General features: G+C 49.2%; 1 protein-coding gene across 2 annotated transcripts; it reads left to right on the top strand.

The window, feature by feature from the left end:
* Positions 1–51: 51 nt before the first annotated feature.
* On the top strand, positions 52–16,570 carry LOC111153455 (family with sequence similarity 173 member B). Of its 2 annotated transcripts, XM_022512479.1 has the most exons (5): positions 52–67; positions 4,021–4,307; positions 7,358–7,449; positions 8,771–8,823; positions 16,188–16,301. In XM_022512479.1, the coding sequence occupies exons 1-5, from the start codon at positions 52–54 to the stop codon at positions 16,223–16,225; spliced, it is 486 nt and encodes a 161-aa protein (XP_022368187.1). In that variant the 3' UTR covers positions 16,226–16,301. The 2 variants fall into 2 exon arrangements, with proteins under 2 accessions (XP_022368187.1, XP_022368188.1); XM_022512480.1 differs by lacking the exons at positions 52–67; positions 4,021–4,307; positions 7,358–7,449 and adding an exon at positions 8,390–8,431 and having other exon boundaries at positions 8,773–8,823; positions 16,188–16,570.
* The last annotated feature ends 10,430 nt before the right edge of the window (positions 16,571–27,000 follow it).

The following is a 27,000-nucleotide window of genomic DNA, read 5'->3' as shown; positions in this document are numbered from 1 at the left end:
ACTCCCCGCCTCCGTCTCCGCCCCCCTCCCGGACACGCAGGAAGTCTCGCGATGGAGGGAGGAGGCGGTGAGCCGGCTAGGGCAGCGGGCTGCAGGGGTGGCGGCTGAGGGCCCCACGTGGGGCTGGCGGGCTGCGGAGCACCCCACGGGCCGGGGTGGGCCGGGCGGGAGTGGGAGCTGGGGGTGCACGGGGCGCTCGCTGGTACCCGCATGCCGCTGCCGGGAGCTGTCCGGAGCGCCTTGGGACGAGCAGCTCGCGGGCTGTGCCCCACGGTGTTCTGAGTTGTGCACCGGAGTCACGCTGGGTGCGAATCCTGCCGCGCGGCCGGTGACTGCTAGCTGGGGCTTCGGGGTGACAACCGCTTTGTGTCTCCGTTCCCTTGCCTGCAAAAAAGGCAGTAGTGACAAGAGCATCTGCCCGGCACAGCTCCAGAAAGGGTTCAGGGAGAACAGTGCCTGGCCCTTAGCACGTTCTGTTTAAGTGTTTGTTGAATAAATTCCCTTTTTGCACAAAGAGTAACTCGGGCAACGTGAGACAGCCCGTAGGAAGCAAGTTTGCACAGCCCAGAGTTAAGTTCCCAATCTTGATTCTGTCTTGATAGTACTCTGTCCTCGAAATCCCTTCTGCCGCTTCAGGGTCCTGGTCATGACCTCGTACTTTATAGGGTTAGGTTCGGGCATAAAAAGTGATAAAGTACAGTGACCCTTGAACAGTTGCGCTGGCTAGGGGCACCCGTGCGGTCTAAACCTGTAGAGTCAGACCCCATGTGCAGAAAATGCATGTACAACTTTTGATTCCCCCAAAACTTTGCTGATACGTTGATGGGAAGCCAGTTTCCGTATTTTGTATGTTATAGGTATTACATACTGTATGCCTACAATAAAGTAACCTAGAGAAAAGATGTTGTTAAAGTCACAAGAGAAAATGTTTACAATAGTGTATCCAAAAAAATACGTGCTTATGAGGATCTGTGCAGCTTAAACCGGTGTTTTTCAAGGGTCTGCTGTACTAATCCATGGATCCTGAAAACACGCTAAGTGAAAGTAGTCAGTCACAAAAGAGCACATGCTATATGATTCCACTCCCGTGAAATTCCAGAAACTCTGTAGAGTCAGAAAGTAGATTCGTGGTTGTTTAGGGCTAAGTTGTGAAGGGGGCGGGGATGGTGATAGTTAAAGTTTAAGGGGTTTCTTCTTGAGGTGATGAGAATGTCCTAGAATTGACTTTGGTGATGGTTACACATATCTATGCATATACCGAAAACCTTTGGAGTATGTATGTTAAATGGGCACATTGTATGGTATATGAAGCTGTTAAAAATTACGGAGCTCCCCCTGCACCCATAGTACTGACACTAACAGTAACGGTAGCTAACAGTCATCACTCACTCTCTTACTTAGAGCATTGTCTTATATGCATTATTATTTATCTATTTCCAATAATCCCATGAGGACACTCTTATTTCTGAATTTTACAGGCGAAGAGCCCGAGCCTTGGCCAAAACTTATTCAATATTACACACTAGTTAAGTTCTGTGACTCCAGAACTTTATGACTCAAACCCTTTTAACCACTGTGCTGTATAATCGGAATACCGACAGTATAATTTTGCAGAGGTCTGACAGGTGGTACTTTGACTTTTTTTTTTTTTTTTAAAGATTTTATTTATTTATTTGTCAGAGAGAGAGAGAGGGAGAGAGAGCAAGCACAGGCAGATAGAATGGCAGGCAGAGGCAGAGGGAGAAGCAGGCTCCCTGATGAGCAAGGAGCCCGATGTGGGACTCGATCCCAGGACGCTGGGATCATGACCTGAGCCGAAGGCAGCTGCTTAACCAACTGAGCCACCCAGGCGTCCCAAGGTGGTACTTTGACTTTTTAAGAAACAATCAAATGCATGACTATTTACTATGGCATGTAAAGTCCTCCTTATGATACTGAAAAGTCTAACTGCAAATGTACTTCAAACTCTTGCTTTCTGGTAAACACCGTCACCTTCCTTATCTTAATTTTATCTTATCTCCAGCACCAGCAGGAGACTCTTGTTCTTGTTTCCATTGTGAAACCAGTTTTAAAACTCACTTCAGGGGACCTCAGGTGTCAAGAGCAAAGCTCCTCTCTGTTTGAGATGCTGGTGCTTGGTCAGTGGCCTCGAGCAGTGACTCACTGCAGCAGGCCAGCTTTTCGTGTGTCATGTGTTCACCCCTGTACCTCACAAGTTGTAACAGATCACCATATTTCACGGGTATGGTAGGCAGAGGCTCCCCCCGCCCCACCCAGGTCCATGTCCTAATCTCTGGAACCTGTGAATATAGTACACAAGAGAATTTATAAATGGGATGTTGTTAGGGCTTGAGATGGGGAGATCATTCTGGCTTGTCTGGGTGGACCTGGTGTCCTCACAATGATCCCTATAAAGAAAAGGGAGGTGGGGGGAGTCAGAGGTATCCTGATAGATGCAGAGGTTGGGGTGATGTGGGGCCACAGGCTAGGGAGTGTGGGTGGCTTCTAGACGCTGGAAAAGGTAACCAAATCCATCCCACCCTAGAGCCTCCAGAAGGAGCCCAGTGCTGCCAACGCATTTCAGATGTCCGACCTCCTGACCTGTACGATAGTAAGTGCGGGTTACTTTAACTCTAAGATTTCTCACTGCAGCATTGGGAAACTAATCCAATGGGCCTTTAGAATCGCTTACTAATTCCTGAAACCATGGATGTTAACGTCTTCAAATGACAAGAATCTCTTGTTCTCCCCCCGCTTACTGTCTTCTGTTTCCTATGATTCCTGTGTTTTGGGCCCTCTCTTCTCTACTAGACTGGGAGCTGCTTCTGGGCGGCTTTGTTCCTTGTAGGGTTCAGCACATAGCCAGCGGTGGACACGGTCAGCATGTGCCAAGCCGTGTTCTAAGTGTGTCCCTTGCATCCATTCGCTTAATTTGCAGTGACCCTGTAATCCCCATGTTACAGATGAGAAATGCAGAGTTCCCAGAGATGAAGGGTCATACCAGTAGTCAGGTGCAGAGCCCAGATCCTCACCTGGGGGTCATGCTCTTACTTGCTATGCTGGGCCCCTCTGTAATCAATTTCAAAATCACTTTCAAATCAGTTTCAGTCCTGGGAACTTGAGTTCCTCTTAAGACTGTATTTTAAAGGGTAAAACTCAGGAGGAGTATGTTTCAGGTTTCATTCATTTCTGTGTTCAAGTGACTGGATGGAGCTTGCTTTATTCCACACTGGTGGATTGAAATGATTTTATCATTTGGTCTTTTTGGATCTTCTTCAAAAATCCTTCTATTACCATACTTTTTTTTTTTTTTTTTTTTTTGTGAAACCAGATTTTGGTCTCCTATTATTTGATACTGGTATTAGTGCATCTGGACTGTAGACACCTAACCAAGTTGGATGTGGAATCTGTGTATCTTATTGGAAACAGGGTGGTAATTAGACATTTTAATACTTACTTGTGAAGTTTTGTTCTAAACTATGAAAATATGGAGTTCATGGTTAACATCTGTATTAATGTGTGTTTTTATTAAATTCATAATATGCCAGAGAGGAATGAATACATTGTTTTCTTTTTGATTTTATTTATTTATTTGAGAGAAAGTGTGTGTGCATACACACTTTAGGGGGAGGGGGAGAGGCTGAGCAGGGAGCCTGATGCGGAACTTGAACCCAGGACCCTGAGATCATGACCTGAGCCAAAGACAGCTGCTTAAACGACTGAGCCACCCAGACGCCCGAATACAATTTTTTCAAAGAATGACTCAAAAAAAAAAATTAGTAAGTTGGAAAGAAAAGATTTTAGTTAGTCTCCCATTAGAACTGAATCGTTTTCTCAGAAACGCTTCAGTTTAGTTGATGGAATTTAGAACTCATGGAATCCTACCTTTGTAATTAGGTTGTGTTTAGCTAAATCATCCTTTAAACAGTATGAGTTTGTCAGGAAGAATTATAGAAAAAAAAACTACCTTGGATTTCAGATTGGTGTGATGTACCTGTTTCCTGCTTGCTTTCCATCTAGGTGCACCCCCAGAAGTCCCTGAAGAAAATGAGTCAGGATGCGTCCTACCTGAAAGTCGCGGAGCCAACGGTTCAAAGAGAAGCAGTTGGGGGTTCTTATTTACCGGGATTGTTGGCGGGACGCTGGTGGCCGTGTATGCCGTGGCCACACCATTTCTAACGCCAGCCCTCCGAAAAATTTGTCTGCCTTTTGTACCTGCAACTACGAAGCAGATTGAAAATGTTGTGAAAATGTTGCATTGCAGAACAGGATCCCTGGTCGACATTGGCAGTGGCGACGGGCGTGTCGTGAGTTATGCTAAGACGCTTGAAGGTTTTGAACTAGAGGTTTTAAAATTCCTGCTTCGTTTCTCTCTCTGTCTTTCTTTCTTGTATCTAGTTTTTATTTAAATTCTAGTTAGTTAACATAGATTGTAGTATTGGTTGCAGGAGTAGAATTTAGCGATTCATACCTAGTACTCATCACACGTGCCCTCCACAATCCCCATCACCCATCTAGCCCATCCCAGCTTCACCTCATTTATGAGGTTTATGCCAGGACCTGCTAAATCGGACAGTTTAGTAAAGTCATTTATTTTGTGTGTTTGGCTGAACTCTCAAACCCTCCAGCATGAACTGGAATTTATTTTTCTCAGATTTAATTTTTCTGAAAGGTGGAAGTGCTCTGTAGATTTGCCAGGTAAAAAGGAGCAATTAATTAGTAATTACGAAATTTTCCAATAAAAAAACCCGGGCCAGGAGAAGTGGTGTTAATTAGAGGAAACATGGAGCCCTGTAGTTTAACATAGACATTTGCTTCTATACTTGTTTTTATTTATACATTGTAATGATTTCTGTGGGGTCATGTAGAGTTAAAATGGGAAAGAGCCAGTGCATTAACCCTCACTTATCCAGAGATGAGACTTGGAGTGATCTCTGCTCCCTGACTCCAGCGGAGAACCTAGAAGTAAGATTCAAGGCCACTGGCCAGCGGGTGTCCCCAGCATGTCCCTCCATGGGCACGGTGGCACCATCCTTAGGACCCCATCCAGGGATGACTCGGAAAGTGAGGATAGCAGTAGTCAGAGCTCCTGTTCTGGAAACATTTGGGTGGAGACCAGCAGGGGCTTGACTCCTTTTACCACCCCCTGGAGCTGTGCTGTCCTGATGACCCAGATAGCCAGGATGAGTTTAAAACATAAGCATATTTAGAACATAAAAAACTTGTTTGTTTTTAGGAAATCAAGAGGTATATCTGTGAACCAGGAGGAAGTTTTAAAACCCAATTATGGGGGCGCCTGGGTGGCTTAGTGGGTTAAAGCCTCTGCCTTCAGCTCAGGTCATGATCCCAGGGTCTGGGATCGAGCCCCACATCTTAAATCTTAAAAAAAAACCCCAACCCAGTTACGAATGCTTTACCCATCTGAGTAGTATCTTTGCGGTTTCCTTTTCTCCTTAAGGGGGTAACACTATAGTTAACGAGGGAAATTACTGTGGGTGGACAGCTCCTTCAGGATGCTCCCTTGAGGAGTGATGGGAAGACAGAATGAGCAGGGACCGCAGGACCAGCCCACTGTCCTCAGCTTACAGAGGCCTATAGCCTTCTGCAGTCGACTGTATTGTGACTCCTTCCCTTTTACTTTTAACCTGTTTTCAACTTGGGGTGAACAGTCTTTAAGTATAAGGAAGTGTGTAAGTAGTTGCAGGTTCTCATTGACAGGTCATTTTTTTTCTTTTTAAGATTTTATTTATTTATTTGACAGAAAGAGATCACAAGTAGGCAGAGAGGAAGGCAGAGAGAGAGGGGGAAGCAGGCTTCCCACTGAGCAGAGAGCCCGATGTGGGGCTCGATCTCAGGACCCTGAGATTATGACCTGAGCCGAAGGCAGAGGCTTTAACCACTGAGCCACCCAGGTGCCCCTGACAGGTCATTTTGATCGAAGATTAGAGCTAGTTCACAAAACATTCTCCCAGCTGATTCGTTTTGCCCGCTGCTCTGCTGTCAACTGATGGAGAGGGGTGCTGGGCTTTCAGGGACTGCTCGTCGGGCGGAGCCAGGGGTTGGCCGATCCAGAAATGCTCTGTCCAGCAAACCTGACAGTGGTGGTGCTCCAGGTGAAATCTTCAATAAAAACATGAAAACTGAGTTTAAGTCAGCATTGTCTTGTTTGCAAAGCTACATAGTTTCAGAGTTCTATCTTTAAATGGCTTTTTTAACAAAAGAAGTGCCTTTTGATTGGACATTTTGTGATTATAGACCATAAATAGGAAGTAGTCCTATCAGTGGGGCACGTTAAGTTGCTGTTTTTCTTTTTTTTTAAATCAAATTAATTAAAAAACTCTTAAGTTTATTTTTTAAATTGCAGTATAGTTAATATACAGTGTTACATTAGTCTTAGGTGTACAATACAGTGATTCAGCAATTGTTTGAGTGACTCCGTGCTCATCATGATAGTGCACCATTAATCCCTGTCACCTAGTTCACCCACCCCCCTGCCTGTCTCCCCTCTGGGGACCAGTAGTTTATTCTCTGTATTTAAGTGTCTGGTATTTTTGTTTGTTTCTATATTTGTTCATTTGTTTTGTTTCTTAAATTCCACATATGAGTGAAATCATAGGGTATTTGTCTTTCTCTGACTTATTTCACTTAGTATCATACCATTCTAGATCCATCCATTTGTTGCAAATGGCAAGATTTCATTCTTTTTTTATGGCTGAGTAATATTCCATTGTGTATATGTACATACACCACACCTTCTTTATCCCTTCATCTATCACTGGACACTGGGGCTGCTTCCGTAATTTGGCAATTGTAAATAATGCTGTGGTAAACATAGAGGTACATGTATTTTTTCAAATTAGTGTTTTCATGTTCTTTGGGTAGATACCCAGTAGTGGAACTACTGGATCATATGGTATTTCTGTTTTTAATTTTTGGGGGACCCTCCATACTCTTCCACAGAGGCTGCACCAAATTCACATTCCCACGCATAGTACGTGAGGGTTCTTCTCCACATTGTCACCGACACTTGTTTCTTGTGTATTTGACTGGACCCACTCTCGCGAGTGCGAGGTGGTATCTCATTGTCGTCCGGATTTGCATTTCCGTGACGGTGAGTGACGCTGAACATCATTTCATGTGTCTGTTGGCCATTCTGCACGTTTCTTTGGAGAAATGTCTCTTCACGTCTTCTGCCCCTTTTTAATTGGATTATTTGTTGTTTTTGGTGTTGAGTTGTCTAAGTTCTTTACATATTGTGGATACTAACCCCTTATTGGATGTCATTTGCAGAGATCTTCCATTCCGTAGGTTGATGTTTTTCTTTTTACCTTGAATAAACACTGGCCTCTTTCTGCAGGTGATAGCAGCTGCAAAAGCAGGATTCAGAGCCGTTGGTTATGAATTAAACCCATGGCTGGTTTGGTACTCCAGATACCGTGCTTGGCGAGAAGGGGTGCAGGACTCCGCCAAGTTTTATATTTCAGACTTGTGGAAGGTATGTAAGGCAGAGGACGCTCCCAGGAAATGCCAACTAAAACTTTGTAATTCGCAATTAGTATGATTAAAAACAATTAGTAGGATTAAAAGGAAAACAGTTAAGATACAAGTGTATATCTCAGCATCATGAAATGTGAACACTTTTTAAATTGATAGATTTATACGTTAACACTTTTAGAGTAGAAGCTTAAGGTCTTAGACCCAATAGGTCATGTGAATTCTAAGAATTTGCTCAATTAAAAAGTTTTCCTTTCTATTCGTTACAAAATGATGAGATACTTATTTCATTTGGAAATCTTATAAATTATCATCCAGGAATTAACTTGTTAGTGGCCTTCTTGGTAGATGGTAGACCCGGTGTGCATGTGTGCAAGTGTGTGCGTACACAGAGGTGTGTTTTTGTGTGTGGCTGTGTGTGTACATGTGTGTCTACAGAGAGAGATGAATGCAAAAGAGAGAATCCCGTCCCCACCCAAAAAGAATCCCCTGATTACGTTGTCATGGTTCTTTCTGGTCTTCATAATGTATAAGATACTTCAAGTTTATTTGTACTCTAAAAAAGAATGTCCTGTAATTTTGCTTTAGAATTGCTCCATGAAATGCTTTTTCTTAAATAAGAATTTCCCATTGTGATATTGTCATCAGTAGCTTATAAAAATTCACTTGAGTTTTGCTTGCATTGTTTTTTAGACTGTCTATGCATAAACGATCCCTCTATAGAGTAGATAAGACTTTGATTGGGTAATAAGAATTTTGACTGGCAAAGCACTTTTCTCCCAGTTTTTCAACTAAAGATCATTTCATTCCATTTTTTACTTAGTCTTTTAGAGAAGAGGAGGGGGCCTAGAATCTTGAGATGGCTCAGCGTCACAGACAGGTGTGTGTCTGGTGTCACACGTTCCCGCCGAGCCCGTTTGGCATGTGGTGGAGCAGGGTAAGAAGTGTACATCAGGGCACAGGTGGCCGAGGCCAACCGCACGGCCACCAGCTGGTCACTGGATGAGTCACTGGCGTTTCGGATGGATGACCCCTGGTAGGCCCTACCAGGAGCATCCTCGAGGGTGACAGCAGTGACTTAGGGAGGTGTTTGGACAGCGGCAGTGGGTCAGATTAACAGAAGCATGAACGTGGCTTCTCCTCGTGAGATCTCACACGGAGCCACTCTGTGGAAACCTGCCGTTGGACGAAATGGGGAATTGGTCCTTTAGAAACAAACGTTCAGCTTGATGTTGGCCTTTTAAAACTAACCTGCACATCGCTCCCCCTCTCCTCTAGGTTACTTTCTCGCAGTACTCGAACGTCATTATTTTCGGAGTACCTCAGATGGTGAGTGTGTGGCCCCTGCCCCTGGTTGGTTGGCTTTAGGTCTTGAGCAGACTGGCCAGCGCTGACAGGCCACTTCCGTGTGGCTGCTGGCCCACCCCAGGGGGCCCGACGGCGGCACCCCAGACTTTCGGGGTGGGGGACGTTGGATTTCACTTGACGGGCTTGACGAAGTACCTCGGGGCCTTAAAAGTTTAATTGTAGAAGAGTCAGTCATGTTGTTAAAACTTTGGCCTCGGATAAAATTCTCAATGATCTCCCTAAGCCCTAAAAACTCCAATCTGGAAAATACTTTATGAGCTCCCGGTGTCTAATGTGGTTGCCGGTTTCCGTGGTTGCTCACCTAACAGCCGGCCAAAGTCACTTGGGAGAGTTAATGGCATGTTCCTTCGAGCTGATCCTTCCTCTGATTTTGTAGGGAGGCTGTTTCCAGAGCCAGCAAGCAGCGGCTCGTTTCGGTTGGCCTCAGCTGACTGATTTGTAGCGAACTTAGATTACACCTTTTACAAAGTGGAAATACCATGGCATCGTGTTGTAAATGGCTCCAAACTTAGCTTTTTGGAAAGATGACCAGGATAGGACACTCTTATTGTAATTGTTGGTTCACAGACCACAGAGAGAAATCCCATTTGATTTTTCTGTAATTGTCGCCATAATAATCGTGGCAAAATTGGGTGTTTGCTAAAATGCCACAATATGACTGCTATGTATAGTTTGTAATATAAAAAAAAAAGGGGAATTTAGCTTTTTTGTGTTTTTTTTTTTTCCCCTTAGTCACAGCTTTTTGTAGAGATGGCTGAGTGCTTGGGAGAGTTATCCTAACGATCAGGAACTTCAGGATAATGCCACTTCTGTGTTTTTTTTTAAAGTCAATTTGGAAGTTCTGTTGTTACATGGGCTTGAAAGTAGCAGGATTCTATATGTTTGGAATTCTCAGTAAGCCTCAAATTAAGACAAAACGTGGATGTTCACCCTCTTGTTATAGAAGTGCAAAGGGGCGTACCCGTTGTCATTTTAAAGGAACTGTTTGGGACCTTAGCATTGCCCTGGCCTTTGATGGTTACCTGCTCCTGATGGTGTTTGGGCAGCATTTTGGGGCAAACAGATTTAATTTGAGTTGCACGCTTTATTTAAAGGGAGAGGTGATGTTTACCATGACTTCATGCCATCCTGCGAGGCCAGCCGGTGGTGGCCTGAGGTGTGGGCTTATGAGGCCACAGCAGCTACGCCCCAGGGCGTCGGGGCGTGGGGTGGGCAGCAGTGGCCTGGGGGTGTGGGCACGTCATCGCCACGTGGCCTGTAGGCTCCAGCTCCGTGTGCGTCTTACCATGTTTGAGCATTGTAAGTTTTTGGAGCTGTTCACTCAGGAAATAAGAGGCCTGTGTTTTTGATGAATGCTTTTGCAGTTACTGTCCATTTTCCTGTACACAGAGGAAACCTTAAATAAACACCTTGTGGCATCTCCCTGTTCCTAAGAAAAAGGGGAGCAGCTGAAAACACGGGACAGCCACGTACTGTGGGATGAGAGGGACTCAGCCAGTTTCCCACCAGGGGGCGTGTTCACAGGACCCCTGGGGACTCTTTTGTCGGTGCAGGGCCCTACTTTTAACCCTCACGGAGCCTTGCCTACGTGGAGGCAGTGGAGGGGAAGAGGGAAAGTGCCAGCTGGGGGGTCAGGGGGCCAGCTCTGCTCTCCGGAGTCTGGGGGGCCCTGATGGGGCCGTCTTCAAGGAAGCGCACTTCCCTTGTCTGGGCGCTGGTCGGCATGGTGACGTGGCTTGGTGGATCCTGTGTGGCAACTGTGTTCCCTGTGGCAGCCAAGCCACATGTAGGCCACGGGGGAGCCTGGAGGATGCTTAGGAAACTGGAGAGGTAGAAGCCTGCTGTTACCAGTCCTTGCCCCGCTCCCGATAGCACACCAGTGGTTCCTACCAGCTCTGTGCTTTTGTGGCTCCCACCCAGCAGAGGTGAGGACTCTCATCTGGGCCTGGCAGATGCACCGGGTGTGGTAGATGACCACAGGTAACTCTAGCCCTGCTCCTCTATTCAAATGTGAAACAGGTCTTGTCCTTGGGTGAAACCCACCTGGGATGTCTTAACTGCTTAAAAAAGCAGCGAGGATAAGGTATGGAGGCTCCACCAGGTCCGAGGCATGGTGCGGAGTGGCTTCCCTTGCTTCCCTCCGCTCTCTGCGCGTCAGTGCTCTGTCCTTCTCTTGGCCCCTGGATCTGCAGTGTGAGTTATGTTCTTCCCTCTGGCTTCAGTCCCCCCCAGCTCTGGCCCTAGTTGGTGAGCACCTTCTTTTTTTTTTTTTTTTTTTAAGATTTTATTTATTTATTTGTCAGAGAGAGAGAGAGAGAGAGGGAGAGAGAGCAAGCACAGGCAGACAGAATGGCAGGCAGAGACAGAGGGAGAAGCAGGCTCCCTGATGAGCAAGGAGCCCCATGTGGGACTCGATCCCAGGACGCCGGGATCATGACCTGAGCCGAAGGCAGGTGCTGAACCAACTGAGCCACCCAGGCGTCCCTGGTGAGCACCTTCTGACCACTCACATGTCAGCTGTCCTTTCCTCCAGGAAGTCATCCCTGATTGCCTCGTGAGACAAACCCCAGTGCCCTCATTTCCTATCCACTGGCTGCCTGTTCCCTTCTCCGGGGTGAGTTATCACACATCTCTTTACATGGTAGCCTTGGCAGGTTTGCCGCGGGCACTGCAACGTAAGTTCAAGAGCGAGCTTACCCCCAGCGTGTCCTCACCAGCACAGAGCAGCAACTCAGGAAATACTTGTCATGAGTAAATGTACCCAGTAAGGACACTTGGTGGTGGGGTATTGAATTTCATAACCTCAAGGACTAATTTTAGTTACGAATCAAGATGTGAACTGATGAGCGTAAATGTTATCATCACATTCTGATGAAGATAAATGATTCATGACGGGATCATGTGTCCTTTGTTCATTCATTCGACAAGTATTTATTCGGTGCCACAAAGAGCAGTTCTCTGATGACTTGGGATCCTTTAGTGAGTGAGCAAGAGGGACATCCCTGCCCCGAGGTGCCTAGGTGCCCATGGGGAGAGCAGATATTAAATGAGTTCCCTGTGTAGAGGGCGCCAGGCTGGCTCGGTCAGTAGAGCACGCGACTCTTGTCTCAGGGTTGTAAGTTTGAGCTCCGCAGTGGGCATGGAGCTTATTAAAAAAAAAAAACAAAAAACAACAACAACTTAAAAAAAAAAAAAAAAAAAAAAAAAAAAAGTGCTGTGGGTGGAGTAAAGCAGGAGAAGGAGGGACAGAGATCGTGTCCCTGGAAAGGGGACACGTGCCAGGCAGAGCCACCCGCAGAGGCGCCCAGGGCTGGGTGCCCCTTGGGTTCCGGCAGCAGCAGGGCGGTGGGTGTGGCGGGAGCAGGGAGAGGTGGCGTCAGAGAGGAGCTCGGGGCCGGGGTGGGAAGGACACTGTGCTGTTGGGATGCAGGAGCCCTGGCAGCTTTGAGCGGAGGAGCGGAGGACCCGCCTGGGGGCAAAGGGTCCCAGGCTGCTGTGTGGACACGGACGTGGGTGGGAGCCGGGTGACAGGTTAGGAGCTCCTGCGGGCAGCCCAGTGGCTGGTGTGGTCGGCTCGTGCCAGTGTGCAGAAGCTGATACAGGCGGGCAGGTTCTGTGTGCGTCGGGAAGATGACACCAAGAGGAAGCATTGGCATGGCCGGTGTGGGGCGGGCGAGCTGGAGGAGCCCTTCGCCCAGGATTTGGGCCGGAGCAACTGGAAGTTGGCAGTTGTCGCTGAGCGGGGGAAGGTGCAGGCAGATCCCGGAGAGGGAGGACTGGGGAGCCTGAGATGTGTGTGGAGCTCTGAGGCTGGCAGTGGTGGGTAGAGGGGGGCCTGGGGCTCAGGAAGGAGGGGCTGGAGACTGGCCTCAGCTCCCAGAAGTTGCTGAAGCCAGGAGTGGCTGAGGTTCCCCCGGGGAGGGGGCAGAGCCGGGCAAGGCCTGAGCTCCGGCCTCTGACACATGAGGGGTGCCCCATAAAGACTCCAGAGGAGGAGTTGGGCAGGAGGAAGGCCCGGGGGGGGTGGGGGTTACCCTAGAGGCCAAGCCAAGCCAGTGTTTTAGGGAGGAGGGAGCTATCGCTTGGCTCGGGAGCTGCTCATGGGCATGGCTGTTTGGTCTTACATCGTTGAGCTGGTTTCAACTGACGTTTAAAGTTTTGAAGTTGTAATTAGAATATGATGAGTTCGTGTCGCTTTGAAGCCTCTAATTGTACGCATAATTTTGAATTCCATTAGACAGACATGACACATCGCTGCCTCTCTTTGTGGGTGATATCAAAACCCAGGTTCACTGCATATTTATGTGTGATTGACTCAGTTTCTTACTGTTGGAATAGCTCCTCTCATTTGTAGGTTTATCTTGACTTAGCATATGACAGTCGCTGGGAAATAGAAGAAACTGTAAAAGAGAAAATAATAACGATAACATGAATAGGTTTACAATGATCCTTTTGATGAACAAAATTACTGTAAGAAACCCCTCTGATATTTTGGAAAAACACATATTGTCTCATTCTTTGCTTATTTCATTTTTCCCTTGAGGAACAAAACTTTTTTTTTTTTTTTTTAAAGAAATATTTTATTGGCTGTGAAAAGAGTAGAAATATCCCGTCCGTAATGGAATTTATTCTTGGTTATCTTGGTATTAATTGTCATGAAGAATCAGGAGTTTTGGCTCACTCTAGCCGGAGGTCACATGGAGGACTTTCCCGAAGCCACTTTTTAAAGATATGGGTCAGGAATAAAGTCTTTGTAGAAGGACTATTGATTTGTTTGTCTTGATTTATTTGGTTAGTTTTAAAGGGATTCGTTTTTGCTCAGATCTTGATTTCAAGATACCATTTCCCATTTAGAGGAGCCAGGGATGTCTGAGAGGTGGCAGATCTGAGGGCTGAGGAGGGGGAGTGATACAGAAGCCTGGGGCATTTTGTGGAGCCCCAATATGAGGAGGAGTTCAGAGTGTTTGTTGGGGCGCATCCAGGGAAGAGAGAGGCCAACCTGAGGTGGCTGCCCGGGGCCAGACTGGGCAGGCTGAGCATCGGAGGAAACAAGAATGAGGGTAGATTAGAACCCATTGAACAGAACAGGCATTGAGGTGCTCATACGTAACGGCAGTAGGCACACGGGTAGAGAGGAGGGAGAGCTCTTCCTTGTAGTAGAATGCTGACTGTTAGTCTAGAAGGAATGACGGAATCAGCAAATTGCCACTTTGCCACCATCTAGTGAAAATTAACGTGGGCCAGAATCATGACAAGGGCTACATCTACTGAGGGACAGTTCAGTGAGAAGCAGGATATTTACATCATCTCGAGCTACTTACGAAAAATTATTCGTTATAAGGGGAAATTGGTAACCCCACTGTGGAGATAGCACCTATCACCCTAACTGGGTGGTGACCATCACTCTCAAAGCAGAAGGTCCCCATGGGCACCCGACAACAGGGCCCTGAGAAGCTCCCAGCCCCACTTGTGGGGCATTGCCCAAGATGCATGTGCCGAGTCATGAGCCGGAGGCGAGGAGACGACAGGAGAACCGAGGTGAGGACCACCGGTGACTCACTGGCCCGTCTTCCTAAAGATGTCATCAGAGTCAAAGGAAGATAGGGGAATTGTTCCAGGTGAAAGTAGACTAAGGACGCGTGATAGCTAAACGCAGCGTGACCTCCGGGGGAAAGTGTCACAGAGGACGTTATCGGGATGTTTGGCAAAATAGGAAGGCTACTCCATTATTACTGGAATACAACCTTAAATTTTCCGAATTTGGTAACTGAGCCGGGGCGGTGTCTTAGGAATATGGATGTTCTGAGGAGTCGAGGGGCATGTTGTATGCAGCCTCTTCCCAAGTGGTTTAGGAAAAATATCCACAGAGGACGGGGGCGAATCTGATGAGCTGTTTAAAACCGGTGAGCCCGGGTCGAGACAGACGGGAATCCTTTGTTCTAGTCTTGTGACTTTTCTGTACATTTGAAATTCTTTCACAATCACAGAAGAAGTGAAAAAATAGTCTTAGGAGGTAAAGGTGGTAGGATTGGAAGATCAGTTTTTAATCGGTTATTAATTTGCTGATATAATTACAGGGTCAATACTTGTGGCAGGTAGATTGGTAATCAAAGGATACAAAAGTGGCACATCAGGGGTTTTACTTTTTTTTTTTATATTAACAATTTTCACGCTTTAATTCTTTTTTTTTTTTGTTTATTTTCAGTGTAACAGTATTCATTGTTTTTGCACCGCACCCAGTGCTCCATGCAATCCGTGCCCTCTCCGATACCCACCACCTGGTTCCCCCAACCTCCCACCCCCCCCCTTCAAACCCCTCAGATTGTTTTTCGGAGTCCATAGTCTCTCATGGTTCACCTCCCCTTCCAATTTCCCCCAACTCCCTTCTCCTCTCTAACTCCTTGTCCTCCTTGCTATACTTTTTATGTTATGTTGACAATGAAGAAGTTGTACATTATAGATAAATTTTGAAGAATTATGAAATACTTCATTGTATTTCAAGTTAGTAGAATGAGCATATTGTTTCATGGTCTAATTTAGCAGAACCATATTTCACTGAGTCTAGAGGCTGTTAATTTTAGGATGTACCATTGCCATTGAAAAAGAAAAAAAATACCGCCAGTTGTAATTCTAAGACGATGTCAGCTGTAAGAGGTATCCTGATTTCCAAGATGTTAAAACATGTGGGAAATGTGTTAAAAAGTTGAGACGGGGTAGATTAAAATGTTAGATGGGCCAATAATTTAAAGCTGTTTTTCATTTTTTAATTTATTTTTAAATAAGGGTATTTTATCTCCTGGGGGGGGATGGGGCAGAAGGAGAGAGAAAATCTCAAGCGGACTCCCTGCTGAGGGTGGGGTTCAGGCTCATGACCCTGAGATTGTGACCTGAGCTGAAATCTAGTTGGACACTGACTGAGCAACCCATGTGCCCCTGTTGTTAATATGACTTCTGTGTTTTAATGGATCATTTGGTAATGTATTTATGCCCCGAAGGGATCTTATGTGCAGTTAATAATCTTTTTTTAAAGATTTTATTTGAGAGAGAGAGGGAGATTGAAAGAGCATGAGTAGGGGGCAGAAGCAGAGGGTGAGGGAGAAGCAGGCTCCCTGCTGACCAAGGAGCCCGATGCAGGGCTCCATCCCAGGACCCTGATGTCATGACCTGAGCCGAAGGTAGATGCTTCACCAACTGAGGCACCCAGGCGCCCCTACAGTTCCTAATTTTTGCACAGCTACTTCCAGGCACTCAGATCCAAAAGAACCTTTAAGAATCTTTCCCTCCGCTTCACCGCTTACTGAAGTAACAGCTGTCCTTCTGCCCAGATGCCGCAGCTGGAGGAGAAACTTGCGCTGGAGCTTAAGGATGACGCCAGGGTCATTGCCTGCCGGTTCCCTTTCCCTCGCTGGACCCCAGACCACATCACCGGGGAGGGTGTGGACACCGTGTGGGCCTACGATGTGAGCACCGTGAGAGGCAAGAGGCCCTGAAGACCCGTGCGTTTCCAGTCGATCCTGGAGATGTAGACGTTATTGAGCGCGATTTTCCGAGTGTTGGTGGTCTTCGATTTTACAGAGACTTCCCGCTCTTTGTCTTCAGCAAAGAGTGTATTTTTTCTTCAGTATGGAATGAAAAACTGTTACTTTCCTTAACTTCTGCCAAACAAACAGAAATTAGAACAGCAGGTAGATTTAAAGTCCGTTTTCATGCTGTACTTAAAAAAGTGGCCTCTTGGGCGCCTGGGTGGCTCAGTGGGTTAAGCCGCTGCCTTCGGCTCAGGTCATGATCTCAGGGTCCTGGGATCGAGTCCCGCGTCGGGCTCTCTGCTCAGCAGGGAGCCTGCTTCCCTCTCTCTCTCTCTCTCTGCCTGCCTCTCTGTCTGCTTGTGATCTCTCTCTGTCAAATAAATAAATAAAATCTTTAAAAAAAAAAAAGTGGCCTCTTTTCCTTCCAGGCACTCGGACATATGAAAACATGAACGAGTGACTATCGCGTTCATGTGCAGGAACGTGTGAACAGCCCTTCCCATTATAAAAAATATGATTTAATGCCACAGATGAAAAGAAACACTTTTTAAAGAGGGTATGTGTGTTAGCAAATATTTGTAGTTTCCTCTAAGTTGATTCATACTTAAGATTTATGGATTTATGTCTTTCTTTTCTGTACTTCATGGTAAAACTAATTTTGTAGAGGACGTAGGCCCTCATATTTTATAACATTTACTAGGAATAATTTGTTCCAAGGCTAGCGGATTACTGTATTTTATTGAGTTGGAGATGCGTACGTGTGTGTGCACGTGTGTGTGGAGACACACATTTGAACGTTTCTGAAACGGTGCTGTACCTTCCAGTCGATGGTGTTCTGTGTCTGTGATGGGCAGTGTCGTGCGTCATGATATAGTCAGACATCAGCCGGCATGGATGGGTCTCAGGTTCGAGGAGATGGGCTCAGAGAAGCTCATGGCAGAGGGGAGTCATTGGTAGGAACATAATAGTAAAATAAGCAGGTGCGAGCTTGGGGCTCAGCCAGCCCTGGGAGCACATCCCTGCCTGGCCAGCTGCAGGAGGCCCTGGACCGCTGGCTTGCCCTTGTGGAGCCAAGGACCCACTGGGATAATGATACACTGAACAGGGGACTTTTTGGGGTAAACTGACGACACGAGGTCTTTGGTCTATAAGTGGTGTTTATTATTTTAGATCTTAAAGGCGAGCTTATTCACAGAAGTTAGGCGTTATTTCTGCTAGTCACTTCTTGACTTTGTGAAAGCCGCCACATATGTAATATTTCTCATTTATGAGAAGAGACTTGACTGATTAGATAAAACAGTGAAGGAAAACCTTTGAATGTTGGTAGACAAGCTTCATGTATCTGACGTTCGTATTAAGTAGTGGCTCGAAGAATCCCTGTGCATCACGGGAAAGAACAGAGCTCCCGATCGCACACACCTGTGACCTAAGTACCAAACCGGCTTCATGGAGGTTTGCGAAAGTGAGAAAGTGAGAGCGTTTTTAACTGAACTAAAACTGATCAGCTTGATAATCGCCATTTAGATGAGCAGCGACCCAGCCACTCACTCATTCCTTCAGCAAACATTTACCAAGTGTCTGCCGTGTAATGAGCTCAGCGGTGAATAGACCTGCGAGGCCTCTGATTTTACGGCCTGTGTGTTCTAGAAGAGCGAGACCGGCAGGTAGGGGAGTGAATGTTAGTGTGTGTGACGTTCTCTGAAGGAAGTCAAGGCGTGGCTGTCCCGTGCACGTGTCAGATTTTTGGCTGCTGAGGTCCATCCCTTCCCAGCGGCCCCCGGTTTCTTTCTGAGGAAGGAATTCTGCCCGGTGGTGTGTAGTGTGGTCTGCACACCTATCCTCCCTGTCCCTGCCTTCAGCCCTGTGACCGGCTGGGTGTGCCCGGAGAGGGACCCACCAGAGCTCCCTGCCCGGCAGGTGTAATGCATGGAGGCCGGGTTCCGTGGAGCCCTGTGTGTATTCGGTAAATTTCTAAAGACACACTCCTGGCCGCTGGCTGGAGGCATCAGGCGGTTCTGCAAAGGCATATGCAACTTGCTGTTCTTGGTTTCTCCTTTAGGTTCCCAAGAATTAGATGATCGCTGGTCCTGCAACCTCAGAATGAAGTAGACCATTTCACAGAAGTGTTGAGGCTCATGGAGTTTGTAAGTTCTTTAACTGATTTTTTTCAGCTGTGCCTCGAAGTGACCCGTAAGAATGTTCTCATTGGGAACACCGTGACCTCTCTGGCTGGTTTCAACCATCGGTTGCTAGGTGGACGATGTTGATTCAGCCTGCACACGACACGAAGCGGGGAGCTACTCTTTTTGATGTCAAAAGTCGGACTCAGGACTGTCTGGCAGACTGGAATCAGGCGGAAGTGTTACCTTGATAAAATGGGAAGTTCAGACAAACAGCCAGACAAGAACAGAAGCGAGCTGAGTGGTGCCGTCGCCTGACAGGAGCCGCGTGACCAGTCCTGAATACCACGGCTCTGCCCACGTACCTTCCCCGATGGGCCGGGGTCCGGAAGGGGTGCCGTGAAGGGGTCCCGTGAGGGCACGGACGGGTTCAGTGCCGGCGTCTTTGGAGCTGGCGCCGTGAGCCGTGTTTCCTCGGCTGCCCACAGTCTGAGCGTTCCTCCCTGGCCCCGGGCTCCCAGGTGTGCGGGTCTCCACCCCGGCCCTGTCCTGGCTGAAGGTGAGCGGGTGCCGCTCGCTCCGATCCCGTGGCCACGTCCCCTCTTCCTGGGTGACAGCGCCTGGTGCTTCCGCTGTCAGACACTGGTGTGTTCGGACACTGGGCCCGGCCAGTTGTCCGGCCCCATCCCCTGGGCGTCAGGGCAGCTGGTGGGCCGTGGGCGTGTGATCGATCCACGTCCTGCCAGTGAAGTCCGAAGGGCCGTCTGCTGGGAGCTTTGGGAAAGGTTTCGTTGTCATAGAAAGAGGTGCTTGAGGAGTAAGCGTCCCTGCTGTCCTCGGGCAGGAACACTGGCCGTCGCGGCCCCTCTGCAGCCACCGGGGGAGAGGGAAGCTAGGAGCCAGGGGATGGTGGAGCAGAAAGACGGACAGACTGGAGGTCCTCGACGAGACCCCAGAGTCGCTGACCTGACCTGGAGCCTCCGACTTCGGGACATCTCAGGTGAGGTGACAAACCCACGCTGTTGCTATCCTACTGGTGTGGTGGTGCTTGTGCCCTGTGGCGGCCTGGCCGGGACAGGAGGCTGTGAGGTGGGGTGAGGGAGCCCGGCCTTGTGGAATGCGGGCATCTGGACGGCGCTGCAAGAGAACGCACTCGCTGGCAAGGTCAGAAGCGCGACTCGAGAGGGACCGGGAGCTCCTGTGGAGGGAGGCCCCACTCCCAGAGGGGTTTTTGGGCCATTGGACCAAGTCAAGGGGGTTCTGAACATGGACCTTGACTTCCCCAGCAGCGGGAGTCCTAGGTGGGTTTCCTGTTCTTGGGGACATGGACAGGGACAAGTCACAGCAGAGCCCAGCCACAGCCCTGCTCCCACAGAGTTTTGTGGGGGGAAAGATGATTTCTCAGGATTAGAATTAATAAAAGCAAGGGAGGAAAACACTCAGACTGCTCCCTGTGGGGGGGGCAGCCGGGGCGGGGAGCCACGATGCGGGCTGGGCGTTTGTGTCCTTAGGTTGAAATCCGGACTCTCTGTGTGATCCTAGGAGGAGGCCTTGGAGAGGGGCTTAGCTCCTGAGCGGGGAGCCCTCCCGAATGGGATCAGTGCCCTTATTAGGCGACCTCAGAGAGCTCCATCCTCCTGCCGTGTGAGTGGGGGGCAGGCAGCTGTGAACCGGAGGGACTTCCCGCCAGACACCAAACATGCCGCAGCCGTGATCTGAGACTTCTTAGCCTCCATAGCCGGGAGGAAGAGCTACTTGTTGATTGAGCCCCCCAGGCCGCGGCATTCTGTGACAGCGTCCGAGCTGGTCATCTAGATAGAGCCCACCCAGAACTATCAGACTTGTTCCCACTTTAGCCGTCGTTTCCAGGGCCCGCACGAGGTCCGGAAGTTGAAAGGAGCCAAGCTTCGGGACGATTCTCCCCAGTGCCATCTGGGGAGAGCGGGAAACCATCCCCTGGACGTAATGGTCAGGGCTGGTTGGCTGGGTGGGCTCCATGTGGTTGGCCGTCGGGGGGCGTGGTGGGCACCGTCACGGGGGCGGGGGGGAAGCTTCCCCGGGAGGGGTCTCTCCTGTGCCTCCCCGCTGACACGCTTTCGGCACAGTTTGTCCCTAAAACAATGTGGACTCTGAAAAAACTAGAACCAGAGGAACAGGAGCCGCTGTGTCGACCAGCAGACGCGCAGTCTCGGTGGTGGGTCTGGAGAACCTGTCCTGCCAGGCACAGCTCAGGAGGTTGCGGCTGTTGCCCTGAGATGAGAGGAGGCTGGAGGAGACAGGACAGACGTTTCCCAGCGTGTGAAGGCTTGCCGGGCAGAAGAGAGGAAAGGTGACCGTGAACATGACGGCTATGTACCGGAAGTCTCGTGCGCGGGAATACCCTGTGCTCATCTTTAGGGGGGAGCGCTGTCTACTGGCTTTTTTTCATTTTTAACCACAGGGACCTGTGGGCAGCTCGCTCGGTCCCGACCAGACACAGGAGCCCAGAGTCTCACTCTGTGCCCGGTTGCTTCCCTGCGGTCAGACCTGCTCTGACTGGCTCTGGGGGGTGGCCTGGCTCTTCGCGTGGCTGCGGGAGGGACGTGAAGCTGAAGCTCAGTGGGAAGTGGGTTTGGATAAAGTCGTTGGAAGTTAGAATGCGTTGCCTCTGGACATAGGGACTTTGTGGTCACTGGGGCTGCCGCCGCAGAGGGCCAGACAGCCACATGGTGGAGATGTTGTAGCAAGGATCCCATCAGCCGGCAGGCGTGGAGTCTAGAAATGACCTGAAATGACCATAAGTTTTCCAGCCTCAGTGGGTCTGCCAGACCCTTTGAGCAGAACTCAGTGGCTCTGGGAGGCATCAGCGCGGCGTGAGCAGTGAGGGCGTTTCACACAACTCCTGGGTCGCTTAGCCTCCCCCAGCAGGAGGCCACGGGCTGCTTTTTACTCTGATGTATGAGACAAAAGCAGCTGAAATCTTGCAATCTTGGGGAAGCTGATGGATGACAGTAAGCTTTATCAGAGCTCCAGCCGAGAAGTGGTAATGCTGAGAAGAAGGTTGGACTCTCTTGGACCCCAGAGGACTTGGCTGAAGTTGTGCTCCCCACGTTCTGATGAGAACCAGGAGACTGTTCTTGAATCCACTGGGAGAAACACATCCTGAACGGTGCCTCGTCCCCCTCTAAGGGACACTGTCCCACCCATCACCGTGTCTTGTCTTACAAGGACCCAGGGCTTGCTGACCCTTCTCTGGATGATTGGGGCCGAGTCTGGCATCAGAGCCAGAGGCTGTAGAGATGAGATGAGCCCTGCGGATTCCATAAAGTGGGGGACAGAAAGATCGGGGACGTGCCAGTGGAAGTTAAGGTCTTGAAGTTGAGGCCAGAGAAGTTTGGAGGGCTGTGAGAGATGAGAGTAACAGGTTTCTCTCTGGGTGAGGGGCTCAGTCCCAAGGAGCGGACCACAGTCCTGTGGAGTAGGACCTGCCACAGGCCTGCCCTCCGCCACCCCAGAGGGCCCAAGAACTGGGGCAGGAGCAGAGCCAGACTGTAGCCAGTGGAGCCCTCACGGTCCTGAACATCTCAGCCCCTCTCAGAGGATTCAGTGGAGTGTCACGTTCTCTGAACAACTCCGTTTATGAGGTAGGTTATTTTATGATGAGTGAAAATCACATTTGTCATGGTGGATATTAAACACTAGGAACTTACTATCCCCAAAGATGGGGCAGGCCATATATTTAAGTAGAAAAATGGATACTTACATAAATGTAAGGAATTCTCCCTTCTGAGTAACACAATGAAGTTTCCACGCTCAAATAGAAAACTTGAGTCTTCTGGGATCCTCTCAGGTAGAGTGAAGTGTTCCTGTAATAGTGACACATTACGGCTACATTGGAATTGTCACACTGGTGACCCAATGGACTGATGCAAATTGAACATGAACAAAAAAACCATAAAACTTTCATAGGTGAGGGAAATTCGATCTTATTTTTTCTAATTTAATATGATGGTGAGAACATTACCTGAGAACGACTGATAAAACAATAGCTCGTTGATCACAAGGCTTAACTCAAGGATGGAAAGGAGGCATCAAGTGCATTTTCTTCTCTGGAATATTGTAGGGTAAAGAATTGGGCAACTAAATTACCGTTTATGAGAACAAATCTAAACGTCAGGAAAATCCACAAGACCCCGCAAGTCCCCAGACTTGGTGGATATGTTCGAGGGGTGAGGTCTTGTGGGGTTTGCCGGGAAGATAGCTGGGCGGTGTCATTCATGGGGAACGTGACAGCGACAGAGGCAGCTTGTCACAAAGCATTAGGTACGTGCTGGTGCACGTGGCGAACAGTCAGCGTGTTTGGGAGGCAGCGGGAGTTCTGCCCTTCCAGTGATGGTCCCTTCTTCCTGCCCCCTGACATTTACTTGTCCCGGGCACCCACGCTTTATCCTTTATCCCGTCACCTTTTTGCTATGTGTCCGCTGCTCTCTAAGAATTACGTTACATAGTCCCCTTTTCAAGGGCATTTGCATTTTGTTAAGGAGTGCTATGGTATGAATTTGAATTTTCAGTGAGAGTAAAAGATGGATTTGTAATCCAACACTTACTCTCAGGGCCCCGCTCTGGCCCCAGCCCAAACCACCCAGCCAGCATATCCGAGACGGCTCAGAAAGGCAGACCGTGCTCACCACAAGTTTCTCTTGACCGGAACATGTTAATTAGGAATGGAAATTCATAGCCCAGAGGCCAGGATAGCAAGGATAGCTCTCCAAGCGCTGATTGTCATAGGTCTTGTAGATGCATTATTTTTAATTCTCCTCCTAACTGCGGTATAGGTATGACATTTCTCAGTGGGGGAAACTGAGGCATTTAGAGGGTAATTGCTTTGTTAAGGCCCCTGCACTCATTAGCAAAGAGTGGAGCTGGTATTCAAACCCAGTGTGACTTTACCCACCGCCACCCCCCCCCAACCCCGCCACTATCACTGCCTGGCCAGTGTGTGGGGAAGGCTCTGCTGCTCCAATTTCGATCCTGTCTACCCGGTAGCTTAGATATTAGCAACATTTGAATAACTCTGAGGCTTGGGTCTCCTCTCGCTTTGAATCAAAATAAATCTTTGTTTTTGGAGGGACAAGGTGGTCCTTGGGTTAGAAGCATAAGCCAGGGAAAAGGATCGAGCAGCCAGTTTCTCAGAGCTGTCGCTCACTCAGAAGTAGGTAGAGGAGGTAAGGCCTCCCAGGCAGACCTGACCTGACTTGTCACCCACTTGGGAGGTCCGCCTCCAAAGGTGGGTCAGTGCAGACATATCGCGGCCTGGCCCTGTCGAACAAGAGCAGCTTGTGGAACTGCGCACGTCTCCGTCGCCCGCTGGGGCTGTCCTCAGAGCGGCGCGGCCAGGCACGGAGCCAGCAGATCTGTATTCCTGTACAGTTTTGGAGACTGGAAGTTCAAGACCAAAGTGTTGGCCTTGGTTTCTGCCTAGCCTGCAGGTGGCCGCCTTCTCTGCTCACGGTGTCCTCCCACGGCCCTGCCTCTGTGCACCGGCCTCCCTGATGTCTGTTCCCCTTACAAGGATGCTGGTCCTGTTGGGTCAGGACCCACCCCAACAGCCTCATTTTAGCTTCATCCCATCTTTAAAGGCTCTGTCTCCAAATACAGTCACATTCCGAATACTGGGGATTAGAACTTTAATACATGAGTTTTTGTGGCGGCAGGGGGGCGCCAATCAGTCCATAAGAACATCTTACCAAGTTAGCAACAGCCTCGTTTTTGTAAGCAAGTAATTGGACTTGGCCTAAGCGGACATGAGCTGAGACTAGTTGAGTACATCGTGTATCTGTGCAGAGCAGCTGGGGAAAGGCTGTGGCAGAGTGACACGGACTGGTGCACGTGTGATTCCCAGGAGAGGCTGGAATTTCTGCGAGGATGCTCGTTGAGCCTCGCCAGTCTTATGGAAAAAGCAGGGTTAATGGGAGACCACTCGGAATGGTGGCAACCTTGAAGTCACAGCATTAACAGCAGCAGTCGTTGGTCTGTGTGGAGAGAAGCTGGCGGTCCAGCAGGCAGCTCATTGCGCTGGAGACTGCCTGCAGGGGTGATAATTAAAAAAAAAAAAAAACAGCCTGGGAGGGGCGCCTGGGTGGCTCAGTGGGTTAAAGCCTCTGCCTTCGGCTCAGGTCATGATCCCAGAGTCCTGGGATCGAGCCCTGCATCGGGCTCTCTACTCAGCAGGGAGCCTGCTTCCTCCTCTCTCTCTGCCTGCCTCTCTGCCTACTTGTGATCTCTGTCAGATAAATAAATAAATAATATCTTTAAAAAACAACAACAACAACAACAACAAAAAAACCAGCCTGGGAATGCTGCTTTGGGGAAACGACACAGTGCAGAGGAGCCCCGGAGGCCTTGTCCCCTGCCACAAGCCCAGGACTGCAAGGCTGGGGGGCCCCTCTCCAGGGAGGGGTGGGCACCCGTACATTTTCTAAAAATCCGACTGACGGTTTTCTGTGTTGAAGGTCACTTCTCTTCCTGCTGAAGTTTCCAGTTCTCATGATTCAAAGCTAAGCTCCTCTTGCAGAAAGAACCTCCCGGAGGCCAGCGAAACTTCCAGGTGACTCTGGCGTCATTCCGCTGCGGCCGTGGCATGGGAGTTAACTGGTGTCACAGCAGTGGTGCTGCGGCAGAGCAGAGTGCTGTCTGTCCGGGGGGAGGGGCGGAGACAAGGGGTGGGACACTGTGACATTTGCCTCCACTTTCGTAAGGGCATTCACATGCTGTCATACGTGTGCCCTCTCCTTCCCCATCTCACCCACGCATACCCTGCTGGAAATCATCCGCGAGGGTACGAGAAACTGGTCATAGCCTCTGGGACTTGGGGTTTGGGATCTGAGATGAGGGCAAGACCCCTTTGATTATAGATTTAAAATATACGTATATATATATTTTTTACCATATATAACTTTTCAATGAAACGTTAATTCTTTAAAGCTTACATGCACGGGTGGAAGACTGGCTCTGCTCACACATGAGATGCCCCTTCTGAAAGCACATGTGGGAGAGACCTGGTCGATGATGATGTGGGACTGACATGCTGAGCGGGTGTGACCACGCCGAGCGGGTGTGACCCTGCTTGACCAGTGCTGAGCGGGTGTGACCCTGCTTGACCATGCTGAGCGGGTGTGACCCTGCTTGACCAGTGCTGAGCGGGTGTGACCCTGCTTGACCATGCTGAGCGGGTGTGATCCTCCTGAGCCGGAGTGACTGTGCTGAGCGGGTATGAGCGTGCTGAGCTGCTGTGACAGTGGTGAGTGGCTGTGATTGTGCTGACCCAGTGTAACTGTGATGGGTGGGTCTGACCGTGCTGAGCAGGTGTGACCTCACACAGTGGAGAGTCAGACTCCAGGTCACCTGGGTGCTAGCATGTTTCAAGGCACACCCATTGGTATTCTGGGCTAAGCTTTTGTGAAGGTGGGAACTGAATTCCAGGGACTTGTATTAATGGTTAAATATTGTGCGCATGCATGTGTTTTCCTCCAAGTCTTTTCTCCTTTGTTCCGTGATACACACTTTGTTGTAAAGTCGAAGGGAGAAACACATGGTTTGCGAGGTTTAGGTCAGGAGGTCGCAGGACCCCAGAGTCAGAAGGGACTGCAGCATGGGGGTCATAGGGATGAGGTGTGGGCTCTCATGAGTGGTGTGTGTGAGCAGCTCTGGGGGGGGGGGGCTCTTCTCCGGGACACCTTCCCCTCTGCCCTTCTCCCCTGGCCTCTGTAGTCCTGTCCAGCTCCTATTCCTGGCCTTGTCACGGCTCTTTCTCGCCTTCTCTGAGAGTTTGGCGTTAACTTTTAGAGCTGGTTGTGCTCAACACCAAATTGGGATAGCAAGTTCCAAGCCGAGGCACGTGCTCTTCTTTGCTGTTTGTATCGTGTGAGAGGACGAACCAGGTAGACTGGCAGGTGACACACACAGACAGCGATGAATGGAGCGTTTCTGTTGTTGATTCTAAAGGACCATCAGCTGTGGACTGAAACGCTTCATTTTCCGTTAGGGTGCCCCTACATCAGGCCTGTGGGGACTGGCCATGCACCCCTAACTTTTAGGCAGCTCGTCTTACCTTAGGGCACCCCGTTAGAAATGCTCGCTGGCACTTCCCCCCGCCGGCCACCCGGGGACCACCGCGAACAAATCTGCTGCCTCCGTGGGAAATCCCAAATCCACACACGCGGAGGCTCTCTCCTGTCCTTGCGGGCTCTTCTGTTGGCGTGTTTCTTCGTGTAAACCAACTCAACCCTCCCTCGTCTGCGAACTCTCCTGTTCACACAAGCTGGGTTCTCTCTCTGGAGTGTGGGTTCTGGAGTCAGAGAGTCAGGTGTGGTCCCCCCAGCACAGAGAGGAACAGACAGCCCCCTTCCTTTGTCTTCAGACTGACACCTGATCCTCGACTCATGCGGAATTTCTACTTATGCTTCTGATAAGTCATCTGTCCCGTACTATGCAGTTGTATAAACCATGTCCAT

The sequence above is a fragment of the Enhydra lutris genome, unplaced genomic scaffold (genome assembly GCF_002288905.1).
Source record: "Enhydra lutris kenyoni isolate GAN:26980312 unplaced genomic scaffold, ASM228890v2 scaffoldscaffold32, whole genome shotgun sequence".
Classification (NCBI taxonomy): domain Eukaryota; kingdom Metazoa; phylum Chordata; class Mammalia; order Carnivora; family Mustelidae; genus Enhydra; species Enhydra lutris.
This window is presented reverse-complemented; position numbering and strand designations above follow the sequence as displayed.

Bases quoted from the DNA above. Each gene is read 5' to 3' on its own strand.
- LOC111153455 (XM_022512479.1), top strand. The intron at 4,308-7,357 runs GTGAGTTATGCT...CTCTTTCTGCAG, and splicing joins GCAGTGGCGACGGGCGTGTC to GTGATAGCAGCTGCAAAAGC. The intron at 7,450-8,770 runs AGGGGTGCAGGA...CCCCTCTCCTCT, and splicing joins AGATACCGTGCTTGGCGAGA to AGGTTACTTTCTCGCAGTAC.